The 26894-nt window shown below is 37.3% G+C and overlaps 3 protein-coding genes and 3 long non-coding RNA genes across 7 annotated transcripts; 3 read left to right on the forward strand and 3 right to left on the reverse strand.

Moving 5' to 3' along the window:
- Positions 1–1154: 1154 nt before the first annotated feature.
- On the reverse strand, positions 1155–4505 carry LOC138128264 (proline-rich protein HaeIII subfamily 1-like). Its single transcript, XM_069044451.1, has 2 exons — positions 4399–4505; positions 1155–2361 (listed from the first exon to the last, which is right to left on the reverse strand). The coding sequence occupies exons 1-2, from the start codon at positions 4503–4505 to the stop codon at positions 1224–1226; spliced, it is 1245 nt and encodes a 414-aa protein (XP_068900552.1). The 3' UTR covers positions 1155–1223.
- A 1882-nt stretch (positions 4506–6387) lies between these two features.
- On the forward strand, positions 6388–9471 carry LOC138128438 (mucin-2-like). The gene is made up of 2 exons (XM_069044682.1): positions 6388–8916; positions 8980–9471. Exon 1 carries the CDS (start codon positions 6877–6879, stop codon positions 8134–8136), a length of 1260 nt encoding a protein of 419 aa, XP_068900783.1. The 5' UTR covers positions 6388–6876; the 3' UTR covers positions 8137–8916; positions 8980–9471.
- A 2694-nt stretch (positions 9472–12165) lies between these two features.
- LOC138128500 (uncharacterized) lies at positions 12166–12553 on the reverse strand. The gene is made up of 2 exons (XR_011158722.1): positions 12477–12553; positions 12166–12411 (listed from the first exon to the last, which is right to left on the reverse strand). It is a non-coding gene; the product is annotated as an uncharacterized lncRNA (long non-coding RNA).
- Positions 12554–15612: 3059 nt separating this feature from the next.
- Positions 15613–17378, forward strand: LOC138128497 (uncharacterized). Of its 2 annotated transcripts, XR_011158717.1 has the most exons (5): positions 15613–15712; positions 15768–16768; positions 16832–16970; positions 17034–17182; positions 17243–17378. It is a non-coding gene; the product is annotated as an uncharacterized lncRNA (long non-coding RNA). The 2 variants fall into 2 exon arrangements; XR_011158718.1 differs by lacking the exon at positions 15613–15712 and having other exon boundaries at positions 16121–16768; positions 17031–17182.
- Positions 17379–18876: 1498 nt separating this feature from the next.
- Positions 18877–22765, forward strand: LOC138128498 (uncharacterized). Its single transcript, XR_011158719.1, has 2 exons — positions 18877–18994; positions 19546–22765. It is a non-coding gene; the product is annotated as an uncharacterized lncRNA (long non-coding RNA).
- A 413-nt stretch (positions 22766–23178) lies between these two features.
- LOC138128487 (uncharacterized protein in vnfD 5'region-like) lies at positions 23179–26679 on the reverse strand. The gene is made up of 3 exons (XM_069044699.1): positions 26661–26679; positions 25191–25259; positions 23179–25103 (listed from the first exon to the last, which is right to left on the reverse strand). The coding sequence occupies exons 1-3, from the start codon at positions 26661–26663 to the stop codon at positions 23262–23264; spliced, it is 1914 nt and encodes a 637-aa protein (XP_068900800.1). The 5' UTR covers positions 26664–26679; the 3' UTR covers positions 23179–23261.
- Between the last annotated feature and the right edge of the window lie 215 nt (positions 26680–26894).

Here is a 26894-nt window from a genome sequence, read left to right on the forward strand (position 1 = left end):
AGACGAACAACTTTTAACTGTGATACGAAACAGTCCTTTTACTACTGCTACTGCAGCAGTGAATATCAGTAATTTCCTGGGCTCCGTCAGAACCTCACGTCGTCGTCTGAGGAATAGATCCAAGAAAGTCTTGTCTCGAATCCGAGGGTGAATGAATCTCTTTGCGTTATTCCTGCATATACATGTATAATACGTATGTGTGTGCTTGACTTGTTGCAGGCAATGAGGAAGCGCGTTTTCATGCAAGTCAGTCAGCGTCAAAATGACAAGTCTGGAAATAGCAGAAAGTAAGGTTACGAATACGTAAGGGCCGCTTTAGATCTCATGTCAATGGAATGACAAGTGACGGCCAAAATTCCGTGGCCGCAATTGTAATGTATGTATAATTATTGTTTTTTCACGATCGGGAGTAGAAATCAACTTTTCGGATGTCAACATCGTGACAGAAGTAGAGCATTTTCTCCCTAAGGAGCAAATATTTGCTCCCTAGGGAGTTTTCATTTTTTTGACAGTTGTGACAAAAATCTAATTGTGTTGTCAAGGCAACTACTAATTCCATTAAATTCATCGAAAGATGACAACTCATTTGTCATCATTTTTTTATTCTTAAAATTTGAGATTTTTGTGCTGTTTCTACTCCCTACCGTGAAAAAAATAGTATATATACTTCTGGAGAGAATGCTCATTTTTCCCTCGGTGCTTTGTAGCCCTCGGGCTTCGCCCTCTGGCTACAAACTGCACCTTAGGAAAAATCATGCATTTCTCTCCCTCAATATATAATATACTATTAATACATGTTTATTTATTTTCTTTGACATTTACTTGACATTTTTAAACCGCTAGCGAAATAAAAATTTTAAACCGCTAGAGCAATTAAAATTTTATTCGATTATTCATTAAAGAAGTGCTTTTATCCCCTGTATCTAAGTATTTAAACATGACTTTATAAGGCAAAATTGGATAAAATCGATTTAAATGGGCTACAATTTGAATTGTTCCAATATTTGTTCTTGAGTTCTGTTTTTGACAGATGATAGTCAACTTTTTTTTTCCAAATTGCACTATTAACTTTTTTTTGCTTGCTCAGTTTTATAGAGATTTTTATTTTGAATATGAAAATGTAAACAACCATGCTCATGCATAGAAACAAAAAGAAGAAAATAAAAAATAATGTATTTTTTTTTTAATCAAGCAGTCACATTTAACAGTAATAAAAGTGCATTCTAATTTTCCAAAGCGACTAAGAGAATTCTCAATTCCTCGACCGTTCCGGTGGCCTCCAGGCCGAGTCCGGAAAGCATCGCGGTGAGGGCCTCCTTGTTCAGTTTGTAGACCCATGAAACGGGTTCCTCTCGGTCCAGGGTCTGCGACTGTGAGCCGGCTCCGGTTCCCGGAGTCGCCTCCGAGTTCTGGGCTGCCGTCTCGGTCTTCCCAGCGGATCCTGTCGGCTTGGTCGGTGCCATGATTTCGAGTGTTGTTCCGGTCGGACCTGGACTCTGCTGGCTCTTCTGTCTTTCCGGTCGGACCTGGACGCTGCGGGCTCTTCCTGCTCCGGTCGGAGGGAAAGGAGGGGATGGCCGGGGTTCCCTCGCGATGGGAGGGAACGGGCCAGGAAGGCGGGGAAAGCGGGAAGGCCGGGGTTCCCTCGCAATGGGAGGGAACGGGCCAGGAAAGCGGAGAAAGCGGGAAAGCCGGGGTTCCCTCGCAATGGGGGGGAACGGGCCAGGAGAAAGCGGGAAGGCCGGGGTTCCCTCGCAATGGGAGGGAACGGGCCAGGAGAAAGCGGGAAGGCCGGGGTTCCCTCGCAATGGGAGGGAACGGGCCAGGAAAGCGGAGAAAGCGGGAAAGCCGGGGTTCCCTCGCAATGGGGGGGAACGGGCCAGGAGAAAGCGGGAAGGCCGGGGTTCCCTCGCAATGGGAGGGAACGGGCCAGGAAAGCGGAGAAAGCGGGAAAGCCGGGGTTCCCTCGCAATGGGGGGGAACGGGCCAGGAGAAAGCGGGAAGGCCGGGGTTCCCTCGCAATGGGAGGGAACGGGCCAGGAGAAAGCGGGAAGGCCGGGGTTCCCTCGCAATGGGAGGGAACGGGCCAGGAAAGCGGAGAAAGCGGGAAAGCCGGGGTTCCCTCGCAATGGGGGGGAACGGGCCAGGAGAAAGCGGGAAGGCCGGGGTTCCCTCGCAATGGGAGGGAACGGGCCAGGAAAGCGGGAAAGCCGGGGTTCCCTCGCAATGGGAGGGAACGGGCCAGGAGAAAGCGGGAAGGCCGGGGTTCCCTCGCAATGGGAGGGAACGGGCCAGGAAAGCGGAGAAAGCGGGTTGTTGGTTGGGTCGGAAGCGGAGTCGGAGTCGGAGTCGGTGCTGGAGCTAGGCTAGGAGCTGGAAGAGGACCGGGATCGGAATGAGCTCTGCAGGCTCGGCGCGGTCCTTTTATTTCCACGGTGGGACTGCGCGCGGCCCGCGACTCGCGGCTGGGGCGGTGGGGGAGCTCGGCTCAGCGCGGAGTCCGGGTGCTGTCGGCCGGAAGAAACACGGGTTCCGGAGCGGATTCGGTCGACGCGGTTCATGCAGTTGGTTCCGCGCTAATTTTCTGCACCGGCTCGGCGAAAGAGCGGAATTTTTCCGCCACCGGGAGCGTTTCTTAGTAACTTCGTTACAGCAGGCAATAAGAATTGTTTTATTGAATGAGCAGCTTTTGCTTTTTCGGTGTAGAGCTGCAGGAGTAACGATAAAGACATGACAAATATTGTAAGTTCACAGATGAAGTTAGTAATTCTTCATGTGCGAATAGAGTAAGATGCGAGTTGTACGTTTATTACATTAGCGCTGTCAAATTTTTATGTTAAGTTTTAATCGCATTTGTGATGGTTTTGTTTGATTTTGCTTGAAATTTCCACTGTACTTTACATATATAAATAGATTTGAATCCAAAGTACTTGTTTATTTCGTATTTTAACTACCACAAGCCCGTTGAACCTGATTCCTCCAAATACCATCATCCATAATAATACAATTTCAAAATCAAATTTTGAACATCATAGACATTTTCACTTCTGTCGTGCGGTCTTAAGCACACACTTTAAATACAAATGTCTTGTCTTTGTAAATATATAATTATTTTGACATATTAAGCCGGACGCCGGTTGTCATTCGCGTTGCGTTGACTAACGCAGACAAACGTAGTAATATCGTGACGTCACGGATGTGTAATGACGCACACGCATTGTTTCGTGATTCTGACTTTATGGACATTCAACACAATGTCTATTTGACTCAGCCCGATAACAGAGATAATTTAGTAAGACGAATCGTAGCAGTATGTGAACAAATACCACCAGACTTTTTATTGAACGCCGCAATGGGCGTCTGTGGAAGGTGTGGAATATGCCTTAGAGAGAATGGAGGTAAAGTAACGCTTAAGGTATAAGATTATATGGCAGCACTAAAATTATCCCAATAATGGAAACCAATATTGGCGTTGAGATGGTTGTCTCGGCTCGTGCAGCTGCATCCCTTTTCCTTCGTTCAGGGCAGGGATTAAAAATTTGTGATAGAACATGTTTTTGATGTTTATTGTAAATTTTGTGATTGTAACGAAATTCCCTTTAGTACTTTGTGTCTTGAAAACAGTAAAGATGATTTGTAATAGTATTGTATATTTAATAAATAAATATAATTTTATCGGTACGCATTTGTTTTGAGGCCGGCTCTGGAATTCACAACAGAGAATTGCTTGAAGCATGATTTATGGTTGGGCTGACCGCCTATTGCAATTGCGACAAAAGGGACGTTTATCTCCGGTCAAATACTTTTAAAGGGCCATATAATCTTATACCTTAAGCGTTACTTTAATTTCGAACATTTACTATAGTAAAGTTATGGTTACTTGATTTTGTTAGCGGTGTCGAGTAAAACGCAGTGCACCGGGAGCAACAGGAGTATATTGAATTATTCACAGACTACACTACATAACATTAAAGAACAGATACAAGATATATGTGACAAAAGACAAGATGGCGTACGGCGTTACATTTATGGACGACTACTTCGGTCATCGATCTCCGACCGCACATGCGCAGCGTCATCGTTTCGGTCGGTGTAACCGGACACTGTTTGGACGACAATACACCAGGGGCGGCGCGGGGATCGAGATTATTTGCACTAACAGATTTTTGTAAATTCTAATTTTTTTTATTAAAAACCAATTTTTGATTTTTGGTTTTAATGTTTGTGTATTCAGAAGATAAACATCTATCAGAATAAAAATAAAAAAATATACCATGCAACTTAAAAAAACAAAGTTAGCTGCGGTCTGTCAAAGAATATAATGTTGTTAACGCCCGGCGCCCAAAAAACAAGTCGATACGTTTTTAATCGGTTTATTCTCCTCGACGCGCTAATTACAAGTCAGGAGTTCCCCACGCGATCCCCTCCTCGGATCTCCTCGGGTCACTCCGACACGATGGATTGCTGCTCGGGGACTTCCCGCGAGGGATCCTCCCTTCGCCCATTAGGGAATCGTAACAATGTCAAAAAAAAATCATAGCATGTCGGGCTATAGTGTTTCTAAAGCGATTTTGTTTGACGTATCATTTATTAAAATCGAATAAAAAATAAGGAAGTTATAGCACCAAATATTTTTCATAATACACCCGGTATACAGGCTGTTTGATAAAAAACGCCTCAACCCATAACTTTTTTATTTATTATCCGATTTCAATGAACAAAAAAAACCAAAGATATGGTTTTTCATGCGCTACGAAGCAGCCATAAAAAATTTTTTTTAGCGTTATTGTAGTAGGATGGACACATGTAGTTTTTTAGGCTCAGTCTGGTAAAGTTTTTTTTCTGAATTTAATGATGTATTAAATGTTATCGTTTGGTCCATAGCTGACTGAAATAAAAATAAAACAATTTTTAATTGTGGTTCAGCTTATTATGAAATTTTCAAGTGTGGCGTGAAAAACAATTGGAATACAAATAGCAACAAATGTCAAGTGTGAGTTTGAAAATTTTCAGGTGCAATCTTGAACAGTTTTATTATTACTGTTTTAGAAAACATGAATAATAACACTATCCCACCTCCACCCGGCGGCACGGCAATTTTGCCGGAGTACATACACTATTACGGATATTACTATCAAGTAATAGTGCAGTGCTTATCAACATAATTACCGGCGTCTCGCCTCCGCATTTTGACTTTGTTGTGTATTATGTTCTGTGTCAATGTTAAGGAACTTCCTCACGATGTGACATTATTATAATAATATACCTTTTTGAATTTCAACTACCAATGTGTAATCTAAATCCAGAATTTTTAAATTTTTAAAAAGAGATTGCGGTACTATTCCCGTTGCTGAAATTACAAGTGGTAAAATCGAAATTTTTTCTAAACACCAAAGATTTCTCATAGCAACGGACAGCTCTAAATATTTATTAATTTTTGTGTTATATGTCTGTGTTATATTATGTGAATTTGGAACAGCTATATCTAAAAGATATGCTTGCTTTTGTTGTTTATTTAAAATTATAATGTCTGGTCTGTTATGCTTAATATGAATGTCAGTTAAAATTGTTCTATCAAAATATAACTTGTCATTTTCCAAACAACTTTCTGGTGTATAACTATAATGTGGTTGTTTATTCTTTAATAAATTGAATTTAACAGCTAAATTCATGTGTATAATAAAAATTTGTTACACAGTCTAGGACTGGTTTACAAATCTATGAAGGGCATGGTGACCAACTCAATAGACCGGGACCAATGGCTTAACGTGACTTCCGAATCACGAGACAGAATATAGCCTTTTTTTTTTTTATTATTTTAAATTTCGCCCTGAGTCGGAATCGAACCCGCGACCCAATTATTATTATTATTTTTTCTATTAACTTTTTGTTTTTGACGAATTACGATTTTTCTTACACTCGAACATAATAATATAATAGTCAAATGACTGCTATCCTGCATGACTGACAATGTTATTTTATTCTTAAGTAAAAAAAGTTTAAAAAAGCAGATGAAAATTTCTAAGCTGGCGTTTAGATGACATTTATCGTACTTTGTATTCCGATTGTTTTTCACGGCACTCTTAAAAATTTTATAATAAGCTGAACCACAAAAAAATGTTTAAGTTGGCAGTACAATTAAGAAACACTTTTAATTCGGTTATTTATAACACTGCAACTGGATATGTTTTGTTGGTTTATTTGACAAAATAATATCTGATAAAGGTATAGTATTAACAGCGACAAGCCACCAACAGCCAGAAGTTACTCCTGTTATACGATTTAAAATACGATCCAGTGTTACCAACTTAAACAGTCCTTCTTGATCACTCCGTATTTTCACAATAAAAAAAGTACTGATAAGCATTGATATATGTATACCTACTTACATATCTACATATCTCACATAATAAGCGGATGGGTTTTAAGGTTTTTATGTGGTTTGCCGTTGTTCAGAAATGAAAAATCATTTAGAGATCTCTGGAATTGAGGGCTTTTTTTACAAGATTTTGAGTTTTCATGAACGAATTTCGTAATATTCATTTGCTGCGTATTCGAATCCTGAGAGCGCAAAATCTTTTTCATAGCTATAGAATATTTTCTTATGATTGGTCGCAGACAGGAGTCTACTTCAGCGTGCGAAGCACTATACTTGGGCCAACCAACAGATATAGTAATAAAAAAAAGGGGATGTGGCCTAGTTGCGTAGAACGATCTACGCCGAAGCCTGTTTCACAATGAAGCAGGTTCTTTGCCATTTGTCATTCAAATAGAGAAACAAAAGACCATTCTATCCTGTGCAGCCGAACCGTTCGGACGTGTCTGCAGTGATCTGAGTGTTTTGTTCTAACTTTCGGTGTTAAGTGCAGAGCGAGCATGTCCGCTGCTCGAAGCTCGGCGCGCGGCCGAAAGGGTGCAGAGCCCCCCGAAAAAGTTACCTCCAAGATGCAGTCGAGAGAGACCCCATCTCCGCCTCCAGCCACTACTGCGTCAACCCCATCCACCAGGTCCATGACGTTGGCAAAAAAATCCGGTGAGTCGAAAACCTTACCATCTATAATTGAAAACACCCCAACCCCCGAGCTCTCCCCCTCTAACTCGAGAGTCTCGTCGCCGACCCCAACAGCAACCCATTCGACGCTACCTTCTTCCGCAAACCAACCGCCCCCCGACTTCAAGTACACGCTGAGAGATATTCCCGTCAACCTCGCCACCCAGAAGGCATTTTATAACCTTCTGGTCGTCACTCTCGGCTTGAAATCCATTCAGCTGAGGGTGAACTATAACAAAACCGCGTTGGTCATCACCAAAGCCCCTCTCGCCCCCAACTTCGTAAAGACCCTTCAGGTCGCCACGAACAGCCCAACGATCACCATCGCCCCCATAAATAGGAAAACGCCCGGACCCGCGTCTGCCCCCAAAAAACCCACCTTCTCGGTGGTCGTCCGCGACGTCCCCCAAGATATCTCCACCGAGGAGATCGCCGCCCTCTGCCCTCCACTGTCGATAGTGAAGGCCTGGAGAATCGTCTCCAGGAAATCTAATCGCCCCACCTCATTCATCCGCGTTCTGTCGACCGACAAGGTTACCGTTGATTACATGCTAATCAACGGTATCGTTCTTTACGGCCGCACCTTCGAGTGCGAGACCTCACACCCCCCCACCCCCACACCCTTGCAGTGCCCCAGGTGTTTTCAGTTCGGCCACGGTCAGGCCGAATGCACCAACAAAGCCATCTGCCCCAAATGCCCCGAAAGCCACCCGCCAAACCGATGCCCCGCGAAAGAGCCCTCTTGCTCCTCTTGCAACGGCCCCCACCCTGCATGGTCGCGCGCGTGCCCGAGTTTCAAACAGATCCTAGTGACTGATGAAACTCCCGTTCTCCCCGTCAAAATCATCGACCCCCCGACCGCGATCGCCGAACCGACCGACTCCGATTCGGACCTCGAAAACGACACCACCATCACCATCATCAAGAGCTTGATCACCTTCATGACCAAGACTCTGTTCGACCTCTTCCCCATGCAGCGGTCGAAAATTCAAACCATCCTCGAAAACACTTCCAAATCGGTTTTCAACGTCGTGACCAAAGTGTCCCACTCCGGACACAAAATGCACCTCACTTTCGACCAGTGAAGTGGCCCCCAAGCCCCCCCCCCCCCTTTTTGCAACTGTCACGCATAGATGGCTCCGATACAAATGGGATGCATAAATATTCGCGGCATAAATCGTAAATTCAATCACCTCAAATATTTTCTCGCGCAGGATAAAATTTCAATGCAACAAATTTTACAGGTGCCAGTTGAGAACTAAAACTTTTATTAAATTCATCAAAATGTCAAAATTTAATTAGTCAGGAAATGAATAATGTAAATATCCGTTGGCACTTCATCCCACCGCGATCACCTCACTTCGGAGGTTTATGGGAGTCAGGTATAAAATCTATTAAATATCACCTCAAAAGAGTAATTGGTGACACATCAGTCACGTATGAAAAGATGTATACGCTTTTAACACGCGTGGAAGCTTGTCTAAACTCACGTCCTCTTACTCCTATGAGTCCAGATCCTACAGATTTTTCCGTCCTGACACCTGCTCATTTTCTCATCGGCGAACCCATGACGGCGCCATTGGAGCCCAATCTCGAAGAATTGAAGATAAACAGATTATCACGTTGGCAACGCATCGAACAATTGCGGCAACAATTCTGGCGCAGATGGATTCGAGAATACATCCCGCAACTACAATTACGTCCAAAGGGTCAACGCATCACCAACGACAACGTTCAACCAGGAGATATGGTGTTGATCAAAGAAGACAACGTCGTACCACTACATTGGCCTCTTGGTAGGGTCGTCCAGGTCCATCCAGGACACGACGGTGTTGTTAGAGTGGTGTGAGTTAAAACAGCAAAAGGTGTGTACAATGAAAAATTTGAGAAATCTGATTGGCCGACAGCTGTGCGTTTTTATATTGTAGGTACACGGGCCGATGATTAACGATGTCTATCTCCGCGCAACGGCATAATTATTTTGTCCGCAGCTCTGTCGAATAATATTTGAAGTTTGAAGGGACGCCGAATATTAGCGTTTTTTTTTTTGTGGTCGTCGGAAAAATATCGTGTATACCACGTGTTGAAAATTCGATTTCACACTCGTTTGCTTAAGCCACGCGCCTACGGCTTGTGGCTCAATTCTGCAAACTCGTGTGAAATCTTTCATTTTCAACTCTTGATATACAATATACTATTTTGAATTTCAACTACCAATGTGTTCCCTAAATCCAGAATTTTTAAATTTTTAAAAAGAGATTGCGGTACTATTCCCGTTGCTGAAATTGTAAGTGGTAAAATAGAAATTTTTTCTAAACTCCAAAGATTTCTCATAGCAACGGAGTGCTCTAAATATTTATTAATTTTTGTGTTATATGTCTGTGTTATATTATGGGAATTCGGAACAGCTATATCTAAAAGATATCCTTGCTTTTGTTGTTTATTTAAAATAATAATGTCTGGTCATTTTCTAAACAACTTTCTGGTTTATAAATATAATGTGGTTGTGTATCCTTTAATAAGTTGAATTTAACTGCTAAATTCATGTGTATAATTTTAGCGAATATATCATGACGTTTTTTATATTCGTTTTGAGCCAAAACGGTGAAAGAAGAAATGATGTGTTCAATGGTTTCCCCTTCAGTTCCGCAAATTCTACATTTATCGATGATCGACTGTAAACTAACTATATTTAATAGGTATGTACATTATTTACATAAAACAATGGAAAAGGAGAAAACTCGAAAGTAACTTAATTTTAAACAGCATAAAGGAGTGATAACTAAAGGACATACCTAAATGTGTGGATAGGTATGTAGGTATGTAGGTACAGTTGCGGCCGTTGAAAACTCAGACACTTTGACAACGCCAAATGGGATTGAAAGTGACGTTACTCAAAATGTCACTCAAACATTGGGTGGTATGAATAAAAGTGAGTGTATACTTCATTCTCTAAAATGTGGAGTATAGACTCCCAATCCTAATAATAAAATATGAGTATCACCTCGAGGCAGGAGTACATACTCTTATGTAAAATTTGGTATGAGTAGTTACTCTATTTTTATAAGAATAAAATATTTGTTCATGCTCAAATTTGTGAGTAGATTCTCATGTTCAGTTGAGTCTGGTCCGTTGCCGACTCCACATCGAAAATTTCGAAATGGCGGAGTTCATAAATCCGATAGTGCGCAGAAGAAAATTCTATAACGTGCGAAAATTGACTTGTACTCGAGACTACAAATCTTTGTATCGATTTGATGAAGTAAATGTTCAATGGATGGCAACATATTTTATGGGACAAGAGAAGAACGAGAAAAGAGGCGGTGCTTTATCAAATGTCGATAAGCTTAAAATATTTTTGAGATGCGTGGGTGATCCAGGTTTCCAGACAGGAGTTGCTGAAGATATAAGCATCCACCAAACAACTGTATCGAAAATTATTGTCGAAATAATGGATAAGATTTTACCAAAAGCATCAACTTGGATAAAATTTGCTCAAACTGAAGCAGAAATACAGAATGCCAAAAGAGAATGGCTAGATAAATACAATTTTCCAGCAGCAATAGGTGTTATCGATTGTACACACATTAGAATTGTCAAGCCCTCGGTACATGGGGATGAGTATATTAACAGGAAGGGGTTTCCAAGTATAAATGTGCAAGCCACTTGCAATAGTGAAGAGTGGTTCACTAGTGTCCACGTATCTTGGCCAGGATCTGTACATGATGCAAGAATCTGGCGAAACTCGGACACAAAAAGAGTAATGGAAGAAAATCGAGAAAAGGCATTACTTTTAGGAGATGAAGGGTATTGCACCTTGGTTAATGACACCTTTTAAAAATCCTCAAACTCCCGAAGAAAGGGCTTACAACAAATTATTTACCAAAGAGAGAGTCATTATTGAAAGATGTTTTGGACAACTAAAGCAAAGATTCCCAGTGTTACAGTACAAAGTTCGATTAGCACTAAAATCAGTACCAAAATTGATTATTTGTTGTTTTATTTTACACAACATTGCCAAATATTTAAAAGATGAAATGGAACTACTGCAGCAAATTGACCTTGAAGAGAATGAAATCCAAGAAGAACCTATGAATAACATCCGTTTTCGTGGCCAACAAAAAAGACGAGAAATAGCTTATATCATCTACGAGCAAAATTTATAGGAGCTTTGAAGATGTAATCATAATTTTGATGAAAGTATGAAGTACATAGTTTTTTCAATGTTGTGGACCGAATTCATAGTTATTATAATGTTTATTGATTAAATTAAAAAATTAAACGAAAACGTTTATTCCTAGTTACTTTTTTTCTTATAAATGTTCTTTTTGGGACCGAGTTGGCTATGATTTTTTCTTTTCATGTTGGACTAACTGATTCAGTGATGCAACGGATGCAATTTTTTTTCTGTCAGTGTCTGTTCGACATTTTCTTGCCACCGGATTGATCATTTTAATATTCGTAAGAAACTAAATGATTTGTTAAGCGTGTAAAAATAATTTAAATTTCCGTCAAAGGAACAGTCAAAATTGCCAAAATAATTTTATTACGATAAAAAATGTCTATTAAACGATTTAATTTAATTAAAAATGGACAGACCATATTTAAGAGATCCGGCAACAATGTACCTATTCAGGAAATATAACCCTAAACTGAGAACAACCTAACCTAACACAAAAAGTGTCAATTTCCTTTAGGGAATTTAGTTATCACCGAGGTACTGCCAACAAAATCACTAGATGGTCATAGCCAACTCGGTCCCAAAAATATCGTGAATGCCTTATACATGACAAGTGACATTTCGCTAGTACAGTGGCGAGCACGGAATTTCGCACACATTGGACATTTCACTGACTTAATTTTATTAAAATGAGATACTGGCGGCAGTTTCGTGACAGTTTAGGTGAAACATCAGTCATGATCACATATATCATGCGTATCCCACCTCATTATTGATTATAATGACAATAAAGCTTAGACTAGATAGTTTTTTTTTAATGACGTACAAATTGGCGTGCGAAATTCCGTGCTCCCCACTGTACATTGCAACAAATTGCTGCTTTTTTTTTTGAATTATAACTTATAGGTCCTATTTAGAAAATAAAGATATTCCATGAATTCATTAGTTTTTATTGCTCAATTGTTTTCTTGCTAATTCAATCTGTAAGTCTAATATTTTTCCTTTCATGTTCTTCTCTTTTCTCTTTAAGTGTAGGATGTTATTTTATACAACTTTTGTTTTAGATTTATAAAATTATTCCTTCACTTGAAAGGTTGGATTTGGCTTTTTTGGTCGCAATCTTTTATTAATCGGATGTTTTAATTTGGCGCTGCTCCACTAGCAAAATGTAAAATTCAGACTGTAAACAAAAATTAAAATACTCGAAATATATTTCAAAGTCCGAGGGAAACAGTTGCGAGTTACCAAAACTTTCAAACGTTTACTGTAAAATTCCCTAGGAAAATGACCACGTAAACACGGTGGATGATTCGTTTTCGAACTAATGCAAATTTTAACTAATGTTTCGATAGTCCGCGTTTATGAAATGCAGTCTCCTTTATTTTAGCTTTAATGTCGCATTTTATTAAAGGAGACTTTAGGGTCGGATTATGAAACCGGCCGTTACACTCACAATTTAAATAATAGGTACCATAGTAATTAATAACAGATTAAACGCACAAAACAGAAACAAAAGACGATACATTAAACGGTTAGGAGCAGACGAGCATTTGAAATAGACTATTTCTTTAAGTGAATGCCCAGTAGCAAACTCCGCCTATTTTCATACAACTCATAAAGTATCAATTCTATTATGACTAACACAGTCGCCAAAAACACAATGTTTAACTGCACCGTAATACTTTGCCTTAACTTTACCCATTTTAAACAGTTTTGAAGACTTTATTATCATTATTTTTATTATTAATAATTGTGAGGTTAGGTCACAAGCTGATATGTATTGACAGGAGTTGTATGAAAAATGGCGCACGCGTGTTCTAAACCTGCGCCGTGAAATACCCTATTAAGGAATTAAACTACGCAAACGCAAACTCTTGACTCCTTCTGGCAAACTCAGTCTAGCAGCGCTGCAGGCTGGAGCGGTCACCGGCCAAATTAACTCTGGCCGGGTTTCTGTGAAACGAGCTAAGCTATCCGTTACAAGTTACAACCATATAACTATAAAGAGATATAATGCGCCTTGTGCCCAATTTTTCTTGCCAACATTATGAGACAAAAAACATATCGCTGTACTGCACTACTCATGCGCATTTGTGGGCAATCTCAAAGAGTAAGATCACACTTGTGTTTTGTTTCACTTAGATGGCTATAACTTAAATTGTTTTCTTGCTCATGCGCATTTGTGGACAGTCTCAAAGAGTGAGATGACACTTGTGTTTTGTTTCACTTAGATGGCAAGACCGCAAGATTTTCTACGCATAGGGAAGGTATAGTTTATTTTTTAATCAAAGAACCACAACACCGCAATTCACACCCAAAATAGAGCTGACAATATTGTACACTTTTGACATAGGGTGAAAAATCTCATCATATAAAAATTGAGGTTATTAGAGATATTAGTAGCGCAGCATGTTAATAAAGTTAATAACGACTAATAACAACTAATTTGAGAGTTTAATAAATGTCTTACTTTGCTAAGCATGTTTAATAACACGTTTAAACTTTAGCTGCGAGTTTGCGTACTTTCAAGGACATTAAAAATGACAGACATTGGCTGGTATAGCCAATAGATATCATTAAATTCCCTAAATTTAGTAAAATTTTATATTTACAAACCTAAATCAACAGGTCTTGGTTCTTTGATTAAAAAATAGACTATAGCTAAGGCGCATTATATTCCTTTATAATTATATGGTTACAACAACATAAGTTAAGATTGGTGAGACGAGACAGCTGGACGTATTTCTGAATGTATTCATCGTTTCAAAACCGCACTCTGTGTTGCACTCGGCAAATCCGTCACTGGCCGAATCAGAGCCGAACGTAGAGGGAGCCGAATGATTTCTTCGAATGCGCTTAAAAATATTTCTCATATACATCGTAAATGTATTTATTATTTAATAAACATTTGCCGCAGGAGCCTAGGAAGGGCTTTGTCTATTATTGTCAATATGTGTACATATTTACAGAAGATACCGTACACAGTACAATGTAATTAGGTACGAGACAGACATGTAAATTGTAATTTAAGTTGTTATTTGGGTTTGAAGAAAAATAACGTAAACATTTTTTTATCAGAAAATATGAAAATAAAATTCGTAATTTTGTGTGGTACGGCCCGGCCGACTCTGCCGCCCCTAACGAGCCGTCACTGAACCTCGTACAGGACCACTATCGCTATGAAGACCAAATCGTGATTAATCTCCAACCAGAACAAAGTCCCATTCCACTACCCAATTTTTATGTTTTCTTGTCCACTCTAAACACGCTGCATGATCAGCTAGTGTTAATAGAGGTGCTATGTATGGACAAAAATTGTCTAAACCAAATCCTTTTGATCGATTTCTTACTGTTTGAACGTGAATTGTTGGTCCACCAGCATGTCGCAAGGCATTTCATACTTGTAACGCTCGATAGAAAGGATGCCTTCTCTTGTTAGAAGCAGATAACGATCGTGTGGAGCTGTTGTACTTCGCTGTCTTTCACTTCTGGGCCGTTATCTACCAGAATTTGTCTCAGCAAACCGATTCCACAGTTTACTTACAATACTCTGGCTAACCCCAAAATTTTGGGCTACTTCTGCTTGGCGGGACCGTCTTCAAGCATTCCAATAGCCCTATTCACTTCAAATTCACTTAAATGCAATCTTCTTTCCATATTTGGCAAAAACAATACGGTACAACCGTACAGTACACACAAATTGAGATAAGATCAACATTTTATCGAAAAAGAATTCAGTAAAAAGTGTAACAAAAAAAGAAGTTCTTTTACGCAGATTTGGTACAGAAAACTACCATGATGACGTTGTTATGATTTTTTTTAAATTTTTCTCAATATTTGCTTGAAGGATATATTTCAAATTTTACGCGCGCTAGGTACTACTTTCTCTGCGTAGAATTTAGTGATTTTTATGTCAACCAATCTCTCGCTGGACAAACTATACCAACTTTTTTCATTCGTTGTTTAGCTAAACTCCATCCATTTTCAATATACACAACTCGTGGAGGGAGAAAAGACTGGAGATGGCATTTCCTATGCTTCCCATGTTAAAAATCCGAACCCTCTAAAAGCACGTGCAACAACCTTTTATGACCCAGTCCACAATGCGCTAGATAAAGAAGCACAATGCGCCTGGAAGGAAGGCGAAGGAAGCTATTGGCCTAGCGTCTATATTCAGAAACCTTTTATGACTCTGTAGTTTTCGCGGGCCGGTACACTTATTTGAATTAGTGCCATCTCCAGTCTTTTCTCCCTCCACGACACAACTAAATCTAGTGATTTTAGTAACTTTTGTGGTGTAATAGGATACAACTTTTTTCTACTGTAAACGCAATGTCAGATAATAATTCAGGTTAGGTATGTATATTTTGAAGGTTATAATGTACGATTATTGTCATTTTTTACAAATCTCTAATCGAGTCCCGCAATCAAGCAAAGTAAACTAGTTTTGAATATTTTACTTAAAATATGGTATTCTACAGGTTAATATTAAATACCGGCATTGAAACCAACAAGTAGGTAACGAAAAGATTTCAGAGCAGGACACAGAGTGGAAGCATGATACATTCAAAATGAATAGTGCTCAGGAGCAGACCCTCTCAAGTCAAGCCTGAAGACCGGCGGTCTTGTAATTAAAAAAAGCGCACAACGGCGCAAATATTTCTTCACTGTTCCATCGTGCGTCCTTTCCATTCTGTGCTTGTGCCCCCGATCCAGAAATTACTCCGTATTTTTCCTTCAGATATCTGTAGGAGACTGAAGCTAACATTTTAAATAGATCAATTTAAATTAAAAGTGGATTTATCAACTTACGGCAAAAATTTCCTCAACCATTCGGTAAACTGGCATCTTCCCCAAATTTGGACCATTTACTTCCCAATAGTATATTAAGTATAAAGAACGGTAATGACAATGTACGGATCGAAGACAATTGTTTGGAGGAGGAGCTTGCGACGACTCCAATATTGTCTGAGATCCGTACATTGTCATTAACGTTCGTCATGCTTATGAGATTTTTTGCGCGATTGAATATTTATTACAAAACATTCCTAACTAGAATGCAATGCGATACGACGCCCTTCACATCGTGTTGCCACAATGTCGATTTTTGTATCGCGTTTCTAAGGCAATCTGCAAACAACTACCGCCATTGCAGTTTTTGTACGCAAATATCGTCAGTTGTGTTGAAAAACAAGCAGTAAAATGAGTGATATTAGTGCTTCCGAAAACGAAATGGATATTGTAGAAGAAACTTTGAATGTGGGTGGCGTCACAGATAAAGAATTTTTGAAACTAACGACCTCAACGTGTAATTAAGAAGACAAGGAAAATTTGTGGTATGAAAATTTTGATAATACTAATGTCGCGGCAAGTTCGCTAATATTATTTCATTGCAGCGGCAAGGAATGCCGACCACAAGAGCCGTGTGAGTTTCCAGAAAGTGCTAACATCTTGTCTTCAACTTCTGTCTACATAAATCAAGAATTTTCGAAACCAGCGAACTCAATATGTAATCAAGAAGACAAGGAAAATCCGGAGTATGAACATTTTGACAATTCTAATGTCACGGCAAGTCTGTTACTAAAATTGTTTCGTTGCAGTGGCAAGGTAGGCCGCCTACAAGAGCCGTGTGAGTTTCCAGAAAGTGCTAACATCTTGTTCAACTTCCGTCTACATAAATGAAGAATTTTCGAAACCAACGATCTCAATTTGTAATCAAGAAGACAAGGAAAATGCGAGGTATGAAAATTTTGACAATGCCAATGTCGCGGCAAGTTTGCTAATGCTATTTCGTTGCAGCAGCAAGGAAAGCTGACTACAAGAGCCGTGTGAGTTTCCAGAAAGTGCTAACATCATGTCTTCAACTTCTGTCTACATAAATGAAGAATTATTTTCGAAACCAACAACCTCAATGTGTACCTACCTAATCAAGAAGACAAGGAAAATGCGGGGTATGAAAATTTTGACAATGCCAATGTCGCGGCAAGTTTGCTAATGCTATTTCATTGCAGCGCCAAGGAAAGCCGACTACAAGAGCTTTATGAGTTTCCAGAAAGTGCCCCCACATCTTGTCTTCAACTTCCGTCTACATAAAAATTATTATAATAATCGATTAATTTTGAATAAACTTTACTTACCGTTCTAGAACACCAAAAATTACTTACCATCGAGTTTATCGTTAGCAACGAGTAAACAGAGCTTACCATCTTGGAAACAGACGTGGTAAACAACCAAATAGAGTACAATCGCGCAAAAATGTTTTTAAAACACCGGTGAACACTTTGTTTTATTTCTAAAGTGAAGCATTTTCTCTTTATAACCCTGCCTGTGGCCTCCATGATATCGCTACTTGATCGTATTTTTTTCAATAATAATAATGTGACAGTGTCAAATATTTTGACAAATTCAAAACGTCCGCTTTGAATATTGAATATTAGAAAAAATAACACTTTCATTGCAATACAAAAAAAAAAAAATCCCTAACAGTAATGTACAGCGTGATCAACAATGACTGAGTCTGTTGGCAATGAAACAATTGAAAAATATTGGTGTTTTTCTGTTTCGTAATTGGCACTGACCGGATGTTTTAAGTTGACACGACATGTCGGGTATGTTTATGCCACCGCCGCGACGTCTTGATGGTTTAATGCCTGTGATCTCCACGGCGCCACTTTAGGGGGGAATGTCACTAAATAATCATAACCTCACAAACAAATGTAATGAATTCAGTGAAGTTGTCAAAGTGCAATGTCAAGAGCCTCACAGTTTAAAAGTAACTTTAATAACAAAAATGTTATTAATTTAGTTGATGCTACTTCTGCTTGGTGTTTCTGGTTTTTAGTATTCTGCTGTTAGTGTTTAAAGTGGCTTTTTTATCATATTAGAACTGATATTGCGGTAAATGCAGCAACAACAAGTTCCGTTAGTTGTAAACCTATTTCTGGAATAATATTAAAATTATAATCTCAATCTTGGATTTGCAGTGGGTACATTATTTCCTAAACGGGTCATTTCAGATGAAGATGGGTCCATAACTAAACAATTATATTTGCTTAATTAATCCGTGCCATTCTTGGTGGAAATGAGTGGAAAGTATACTTTAAGTTTTGTACAGTTTTGAATGTAATTATATAATTTTGGACAATTATTATTCTATGAATTTGTACTCGCCCTGACCAAGATATTTTCAAAAAACGCGGCGCCGAAATTTTGTCCCTTCCGCAAAACCAAACCAGTGGACCAGTGCGCAACATCTTGCTTCTGCCAATCAGTGTTGCCAACTTGGTGGAATTTCCACTAAATCTGGTGGATTGAGGGCCCCATCTAGTGGCTGAATTTGGTAGTTAGTGGGATAGTGGAAATTCTGGTGGAATGAGGTTTTTAATTACAGGAATAAATAAATGCATGATGAATTTAAAAGTAAGTAAGTTTTGATCATAAGTAAATTCATTTGAAAAGTTTTATAAAAATTGAAAGTTGAAAAACATTTGAAAAATCATTAATAGGCCCTCTATTGACGAGAGACAAAACTATATTTTGTTACTATGATTGCCGCTAGGCGGTTCAATGCAAGGGGGGTTTTTTCAAATTGTTCAAAAAGAAATCAGGAAAGCCCCGAACATTTTGCATAGCCCGAGGTTATAAAAGGGAGTCCACAACTCTCTGACGTCATTTACGGTTCATTTATTGACTTGCTCATTTGTTGCATTTTTTAAAAATTACATGTGAAGTAAAATTTGGTGGTGTGCAGTTTTATAATATAGGTAAGTAATATTTTATTCCATTTATATTAAGTTTTGAAGTTTATTTACCTGATGTAAATTATTTCACTTTAAATTTTTATTCTATAAAATCTATCATTTTAATTTTTCATAAATTTGAGACTAATACAGGTGTTAGGTAAATGTCTTGCCAAACTTTAAAGAGGGCATGAGAATGCTGAGTCGTTTTTGGCTCAGCTGCACAGTTCATTTTAAATCTGTTGACAAAAAAAGTACACCAACTCGTTGAGAACCACCGAAAATTGTATTATTGCAGCCACTACTACCGTAAAAAAATTAAGTAATATCCTTGGAAACGAAATTTTCTCTTAATTGTGAATCTCAAACGATGGGGTTTATTTTTCCGCACCCCATTTTGAACGAAATTAGCATCCAAATAAAAAATGGTAGAGGAAAAATCTACCTTTTTATCTGATAATGAACTGTTTACATTTTGGCAGATCATTTACCTAACACCCTGTACAAATACGAAATAATTTCCATTAAAGCTATACCTACGAATATATGTGTGACATGATGACTCAATTTCACAGATAATAATAGATGCTAAAATGCCGAAACCACATTACCCCCAGAAATTCCGACAAGCTTGGCTCAAAGACCCTCTGTTGAAGGACTGGTTGCAAGCAGTCGAGAGTACATCAGGGACTACTGCAAAATGCAAATTTTGTTCGCAAATTTTAACCAGCCGATACTCAGAACTCAAGTCTCATGGTGAATCCAGAAAGCATAAAACCAACGCAAAAAATATTGTGGGGACATCTCAGCCCAAGATCCCATTTACCAGGTTAGATCAGCTTGATGGAGCTAGAAAAGCGGAAGCCAGGTTAGCACTTTTTGTAGCCAAACACACAGCTATTATTTTAACTGATCATCTGGTTGATTCTTGTAAAAACGTTTTTAAATGCGATGAAGCGCATTATTTGCAAATGCACCGTACAAAATGTAGTGGCATTATTCAAAATGTATTGGCACCTCATTTTGCAAAAAAATTATGTGAGGACATAGCAGATAATCCTTTCAGTCTTTTATTAGACGAGTCTACGGATATTACAACTGATAAATATCTAGGTTGTACAATAATATATTATAGTTATGACAAGAAAAAAATTGTAAATTCCTTCTTAGAATTGACTGAACTTGAAACCCTTAATGCTGATGCCATTGTTAGTGCCATTTTAAATATATTGAAAAAATATAACTTAAAAATCAAAAACTTAAAAGGAATTGGTACTGACAATGCATCAGTAATGACGGGGATTAATAATGGGGTTTATACAAAATTAAAAGAATTTTCTCCAAATTTAATTCTCACTAGATGCGTATGCCATTCTCTCCAGTTGGCTGTATCAGCCGCTGCCAAAGAATTTTTACCCACAAATCTAGAATTTCTAATAAGAGAAACATACAATTGGTTTGCACACTCTTCACTAAGACAGCAAGCATACAAACAATTATTTAATTTAATAAATGAAGGAGAGAATCCTTTGAAAATAACTCAAAGTTGTGCAACGCGTTGGCTCTCAATTGAAACTGCAGTAAGTAGAATTTTCAATCAATGGCTTGAGTTGAAAACGCATTTTGGAATTGCCAGAGAAAAAGAAAAATGTTATACTGCCCAAATTCTTTATGACATGTACAATGATGACAGTAACTACGCATATTTATGTTTCTTAAAACAATTCTTGCAGATGTGCAAAGAGTTAATAAAGCCTTTGAGTCAAATAATGCAGATTCTACAAAGCTATTTGATGACTTAACAAAATTATTGGAGGGTCTTGTGCAAAAATTAACAACTCCAAATACCAAATTCAAATTATTTAAAGATGAAATTGATTCATTTGTCAACCGGTATAGTTATTTAGGATATCTATTTGAACATAAAATGCAAGAAATGAAAGCAGCGGGTTTTAGAGAAGATCAAATTTTGAGGAATAAGTGCATTGATTTTTTAATAAAATTAATAAAAGAAATAACAAATAGATTACCAGATAATATAGATTTATTAAGACAAATGTCAACATTTTCAGTAGATAATACTTTAAAGGTCATAAAACCAAGCCTGATTAATTTATTAGAACATTTCAAATACCCACCCGCAATTATTGAAAACATTGAAAGTCAGTGGAGAAAAATTACTTTAATTAAATGGCAACACGTCGATAGCACAATAGGGTTTTGGAGCGAAGTAATTGCATATAAAGATAGTAACGGGGAAAATCCTTTTAAGGACTTGGCAGACTTTGCATTGTCTTTTTTAGTGCTACCACATTCTAACGCAGAAGTGGAAAGACTTTTTAGTCAAATGAATATAGTTAAATCTAAACTTAGAAATAAAATGCAATATCCAATGTTAAGATCTATTCTTCACATCAGGTCAGGATTGCAAAGAGAAGAATGTTGTTGTTATAATTATGATATTCCTACAAATGTTATAAAACAAATTAAAAGTAATGAAACTTACAGTTCTGATTTGACGTTGGGCTTAGATATAGATTTTGATATTTTTATTTAAATATTTTTGTTATTGTTTATTACCTTATTTTTGCAGTTTTCTATTTTTTTCATTGTATTTTATTTTATTTTATTGTTAGTCTATCAATGTTTATGTTACATTTTGTATTTTATATAATAAAAGAATATCTAAAAAAACGCATAGTTTATTTTACTTTATTTGGAAAAAAGTTAGTGGAATCTGGTGGATTTTGTTCCCCCATGCAGTGGAATTGAATTTCCTAGTGTTGGCAACACTGCTGCCAATTTAGAATATCCAAAATGTAATTATCACGGGACAACTACGTATGACTGCATGCATCATGCAGATACATGAGTGTGGAGTGTGGACTGCATGTCTAAATTGTCACGATGCACATGACGTTGTCACACATTTGATAGCATGACAGTTAGTTGCTAACAGCAACCCCCGAAAACAACCCCAAATGTCAGAACAGAATCATGAGAACAATAGGATTTTTCGCTCTATGCCCAGGCTGCTATAGACACTCGGACTATCTAGCAGGTCGTGATTTAAACCAACCTGAATTAACCCAAGATACCTACCTTGTCCGTGTTAACCCACATAAGTCGTCTTCTAATTCTCACAAATAGTAAATATCATTTCCAACATAAAAACACATGCCCTTTCAACTGGTAATGTCAAATTTCCATGTCACCTCATTATTTCTTCGAGCAACCCCCACCCTCTTCCACCCCTCGTAGTCGGATTGACACCAAACTCTATTCGGTAGTCACTATTACAGAGTTATTTCCAATGGCAAGATCCGAGATTATTTTGTTAAAAGTTTCAGCAGTTATCGCCGTCGATCTATGAAGACGTAAATAACTTTATAAGTCCGCCATATTGGCAAAATCCGCAAATGATAAACATCATTTCCGACATAAAAACACATGCCCTTTCAAACGGTAAAGTCAAATTTCCATGTTCCCTTATTATTTTTTCGACCTACCCTCACCCTCTTCCACCCCCCGTGATCCGATTGACACCAAAAGCTTTTCAACTCGAGAGACCATGGGTAAGTTTGTGTTGGTCAAATTTGAAAGCAATCGGTCAAAGCGTTTTTGAGTAATCGTGGGAGAACGAAAAGTGGGACAGACAGACATCATTCTAAAAACTTCATAAACGTGTTCAGGGGACCTCAAAACGCAAAGATCTGATGAAATTAGTAATTCGAAATTTTGGACCGATCACAATAACTTACCCACCTTTGGTCGGGTAAGTTAAAAATGGAAAAATCCCAATTAAAGAAATATTTTAAAATTAAGCCTATGATTATATTTCTAATTTTTATAGTTGAGAAAAATTAAAAATCTTTAGAAATTAAAAACCACTTTGGTATCTTCAGTACTACGCTCTAAATTAAGCAATCTAAATTAATAAAAAATAAACAAACCAAAAAAGAAAAAAATATATTTAAAAAAATAATTCTATTTAAACCATAAAAATAAAAATTAATTATCCTAATACGAACAAACTGAAAGATTCCTCTAAATCCATAAAATTCTCTTCACCCACTATCTATGATATTAAAAATAACCTTACTACCAACTAAAGGAACACCAGAAACTCCCAAAGTTGCCTAAAGCTAAATTCACAACACAGACTCATGCAGTTCTATTGTGTTTATAAAAATTTAAACGCTAAAAAACACCATTAAAATTATTGTATTCATTTAACAACGGTAATACAATGACAATACAAATAAAAAAAGACGTCTGTGCCACCAAAAGTCTATTCATGGCTGGTAACAGTTTCTGGAGGTGAATCGCCAATAGTGTAAGTCAGACTAACTTTCCCTTCTTTAGTCATATGCAAACCCATAAGAATTTTCTTTGTGACATTTTTGTAGTTGTCGAAGCTTGATTCATACTGTCGCGTTCTAATTTGAGAAAGTGCGGCCGCTGATGATTGGTCAGCAAATTTTAATTCCACAATCAAGCCAGCGTCATTCAAAATCATAAGCAAATCAAGATGAGGCGGTCTTCCTTTAGATTTTCTTCGGGAGATGCTTAGTTCACTGCGAACTATATAAAATTTAACATTATATGCCAAAACAAAGAGAATACAATAAAATTCGTCCTCATTTTGGGGCATTATGGCTCCATCAAACAATTTAGAGACAGCCTTTGCATATTCAGTAAATACATTTTTGTCTTCTCTTGTTAGCACTGATTCTAATGCAGCCAAATAACCCTCAATATTTTCATCTAAAAGCTGGTGTTTCTTTGAAAACAATTCTACATCATAACATTTTTCCTGAAACAACGTCCTAATTTCTTGATTTGGAATCCGAATGGTGATTCTTTGATTAACAGGGCTAGTGCGTAAAACATTCAAGTATCCATTTTCGGTCAACAATTGCAGGAAAAGATGTGCATCTGATATATGTATAGATTTAAGTTCTTGATGAACCAAGTTTAGTAAGGCAATTATGTTTTCTTTCGAAAATTTTTGAATGGCCTTTATTTCGATCTCTTCTCCATCAATAAGATCTTCAATCAATTCACGAATCCAATAATGTCCAAACAGATGTTTTAGGTGAGTGATGCTGTCCGAGTCAACCCAGTAATTGTCAAAGCATGGTTTCTTCATTTCGTGACTTGTGCTCAAATATTTTAAAACTGAATAACAGCTATAAATGGCATAGTCCCCTGAATACCTTAATTTATAACCATTGTACCACTTTTTTACTTGGTCATTATTAAAAGTAGCAAATTCTTCTTTTTCAAACAGACTCTTCACTTCTGTATCTGTAAATCCAAAATAAGGAGCAAATCTAGGTTTTCTCAAAAACTGATAATACTGGATGTTGTTCGCGTCGCCAGATAAAACTTGATCTGCGACGGGGACACAGGCATTTATTAACCCTCTGTTGAGATGTTCGTTGTTTTTGAACGTAATGGACATGATGCGACCGATAACATAGATGGTTTCGTCCAGAACATCATTCTTTGAAGTTGATTGCTTGACGATGATGTTCATGATAGGAAAATCGAATTCATCGATTAATACATAAACGAGTTTGTTATGGTACACATGTAAACAGCGAGACAAGAACTTCAATCCATCGATCACATCATTTAGACTTAAATTTTCAGAAGTTTTCCAATACTCCTCAAATAGTTCAATAGGGCCCAGAACCCCCAATTTCGTATCTGACCAAGAATATTTTCCATCGATCTTTTTCACAAGATACTGATGTTCATTAAATGCACAGTAAATGAGATGCTTTAATGATTGAAGGAGTTCATCTTTAGTTTCACCAGTGATATTTTTAAAGTTCACGTATATGACAGGATTCTCTTGGCAGTACTTATCAAAAAAAATCCTTTGCTCTTGCCATATTTTTAACTGATTGTCTTGGAAGAGTTTTTTGTTCCCTGTTAGGAATTCTTTCACCATGTCCATGTTTGTTGATTTCCCAAAGCGGCGAGGCGCCAAAGCTACTATCACTTCATCATCTGCTTCAAGAAACGCTTTAATAAATAGCGTCTTATCCACAAAGGCAGCAACGTGTATGATTTCACTAAATGATTGTGTGGACAAATTACATATTTTCTTTGGTGATGTGCTCTGAAAAGATAAAAACATATATCACATAACCGTGCAAGAACAGAAATGCTACATAAACAGGTATGAGACTACATTTATTAAACTTGCCTTTCTTTGTACCTCATTTGCACTTCCTCCTTCCATTCTTGCTCGTTTTTCTAGATGATAACTCATCGGCTAGAAACAATAAGAATAATGTAAAACAATCTGGAGACCTAAACATAATAACAAAAAATGTACAGTTGGTTGCAGAAAAAACGGAAAATGAAATTTTTTTATAGTGTGAACAAAATCTGATGACATTGACAGTTTTCAAAAAATTAATGTAATTTTTTTTTTTACCACAATGCTTCATTTATCTGAAACAGACAGAGCTATCATCGCCGGCCATTTAGAAAATGATAGAAAAATTACGGATCTAGATGCAGAATTTGGAGTAGTAAAAAGTACAGTGACAAGAAATTCTAACCTCGCCGACCTGTCGACAGTTTTACATTAACAAAATTTTAAGGAAAAACGTCAACATAGTTTTTGACATTTTCCGTTTTTTTTTTGCAACCAACTGTATTATTTTTTTAATAAGCACAAGGTCAGGGAAGTATGAAATAAAATCAACATTTATTAATGTCATGCCATTTTGGGCTTACATAAGTCCTAATATAAACTGTATAGTGTGGGTATAACAGCATAATACGTACCTAATTTACATCAACACATCAACAAAAAAAAACGCCAAATAACAACAGATAAAAGCATAACAATAAAAACACCTTTCCAGCATCCACAACCCCGGTGAAGCTTTTTTATATACTTGTATACATCAACGGTACTGAACATGGAATAATTAGAGTCCGCAATCTGGCTTATGAATAGATTACCTATCAATAATACAAATTTAAAACAAGCTTTAGGAATTGATAATTCTCTTTATAATTGTTTTCACGTTTTTTTTTTATTTTTTTTTCAACACAAGGAATTCCTTCCTCAGAGAAAATTGGCATAAAATCATAATTAAATTTAATATCATGACTTATATTACCTTTTGTTTTTACAAATAAAGTGAAAAACATGTTATTCATATCATTTACTCCCTCATTACAATTATGTTTTTTTCTTATATTGTTTTTGCTTTTTTTTAGTAAATCAGGCATAATTTCTCGATTTATTAAATTAGAATAATTATATTTTGTCGATGAAGTTATAAATTAGTCAAAATCGACAAAATGTATTAACTGCGAGTTTTGAAGATTTTTCCGATTGTGATTTCGTTTGTCAACATTTTAAAAATCATTAACTCTTTACCATAAGTACTAAACTAAACATAACAGAGTCGCCCAATCTATGGAAATTATTCCATCGGGTACTAAGCTTTGTAACATCAATGGCACATTATATTTAATGATTAATATTTTTTTTAAATAAATTTAAAAATGACCAATACTAAAGAGAACAAAATTGTAGCAGAATATTATACACAATGTAAAAATAGTTACAAATCTTTTACTCAAGACTTATTTATTTGTATTTAATAAGAGAAAATTCACAATTAAGATCACGTGACGGCAATTTTAATTATACCATTATACTTTGTGCAGTAGCCCCTCTACCACCCACTGTTCCTAAACAAAGTTAATAAAAGAAAAGCACCAAACACAAACTAAACCAGAGAAACAGATCAATTAACAAACGTATTGGAATCATACACATACATCACCATATCACCATTAATATCTGGCAACAATGCAGAGCATTTCTACATCAACGGGGCTGCCCGTGTGAGATGCGCAGTTTGGGCGACGTAAACTACAAGAT

The sequence above is a fragment of the Tenebrio molitor genome, chromosome 4 (genome assembly GCF_963966145.1).
Source record: "Tenebrio molitor chromosome 4, icTenMoli1.1, whole genome shotgun sequence".
In the NCBI taxonomy this organism is placed as follows: Eukaryota; Metazoa; Arthropoda; class Insecta; order Coleoptera; family Tenebrionidae; genus Tenebrio; species Tenebrio molitor.

Bases quoted from the DNA above. Each gene is read 5' to 3' on its own strand.
- LOC138128438 (XM_069044682.1), top strand. From the start codon at position 6,877: ATGTCCGCTGCTCGAAGCTCGGCGCGCGGCCGAAAGGGTGCAGAGCCC.
- LOC138128487 (XM_069044699.1), bottom strand. The intron at 25,104-25,190 runs GCAAGTTTAATA...TTATCTTTTCAG, and splicing joins CAAATGAGGTACAAAGAAAG to AGCACATCACCAAAGAAAAT.
- LOC138128264 (XM_069044451.1), bottom strand. From the start codon at position 4,505: ATGGGCGAAGGGAGGATCCCTCGCGGGAAGTCCCCGAGCAGCAATCCA. The intron at 2,362-4,398 runs GTAATTAGCGCG...CTCCTAGCCTAG, and splicing joins GCGTGGGGAACTCCTGACTT to CTCCAGCACCGACTCCGACT.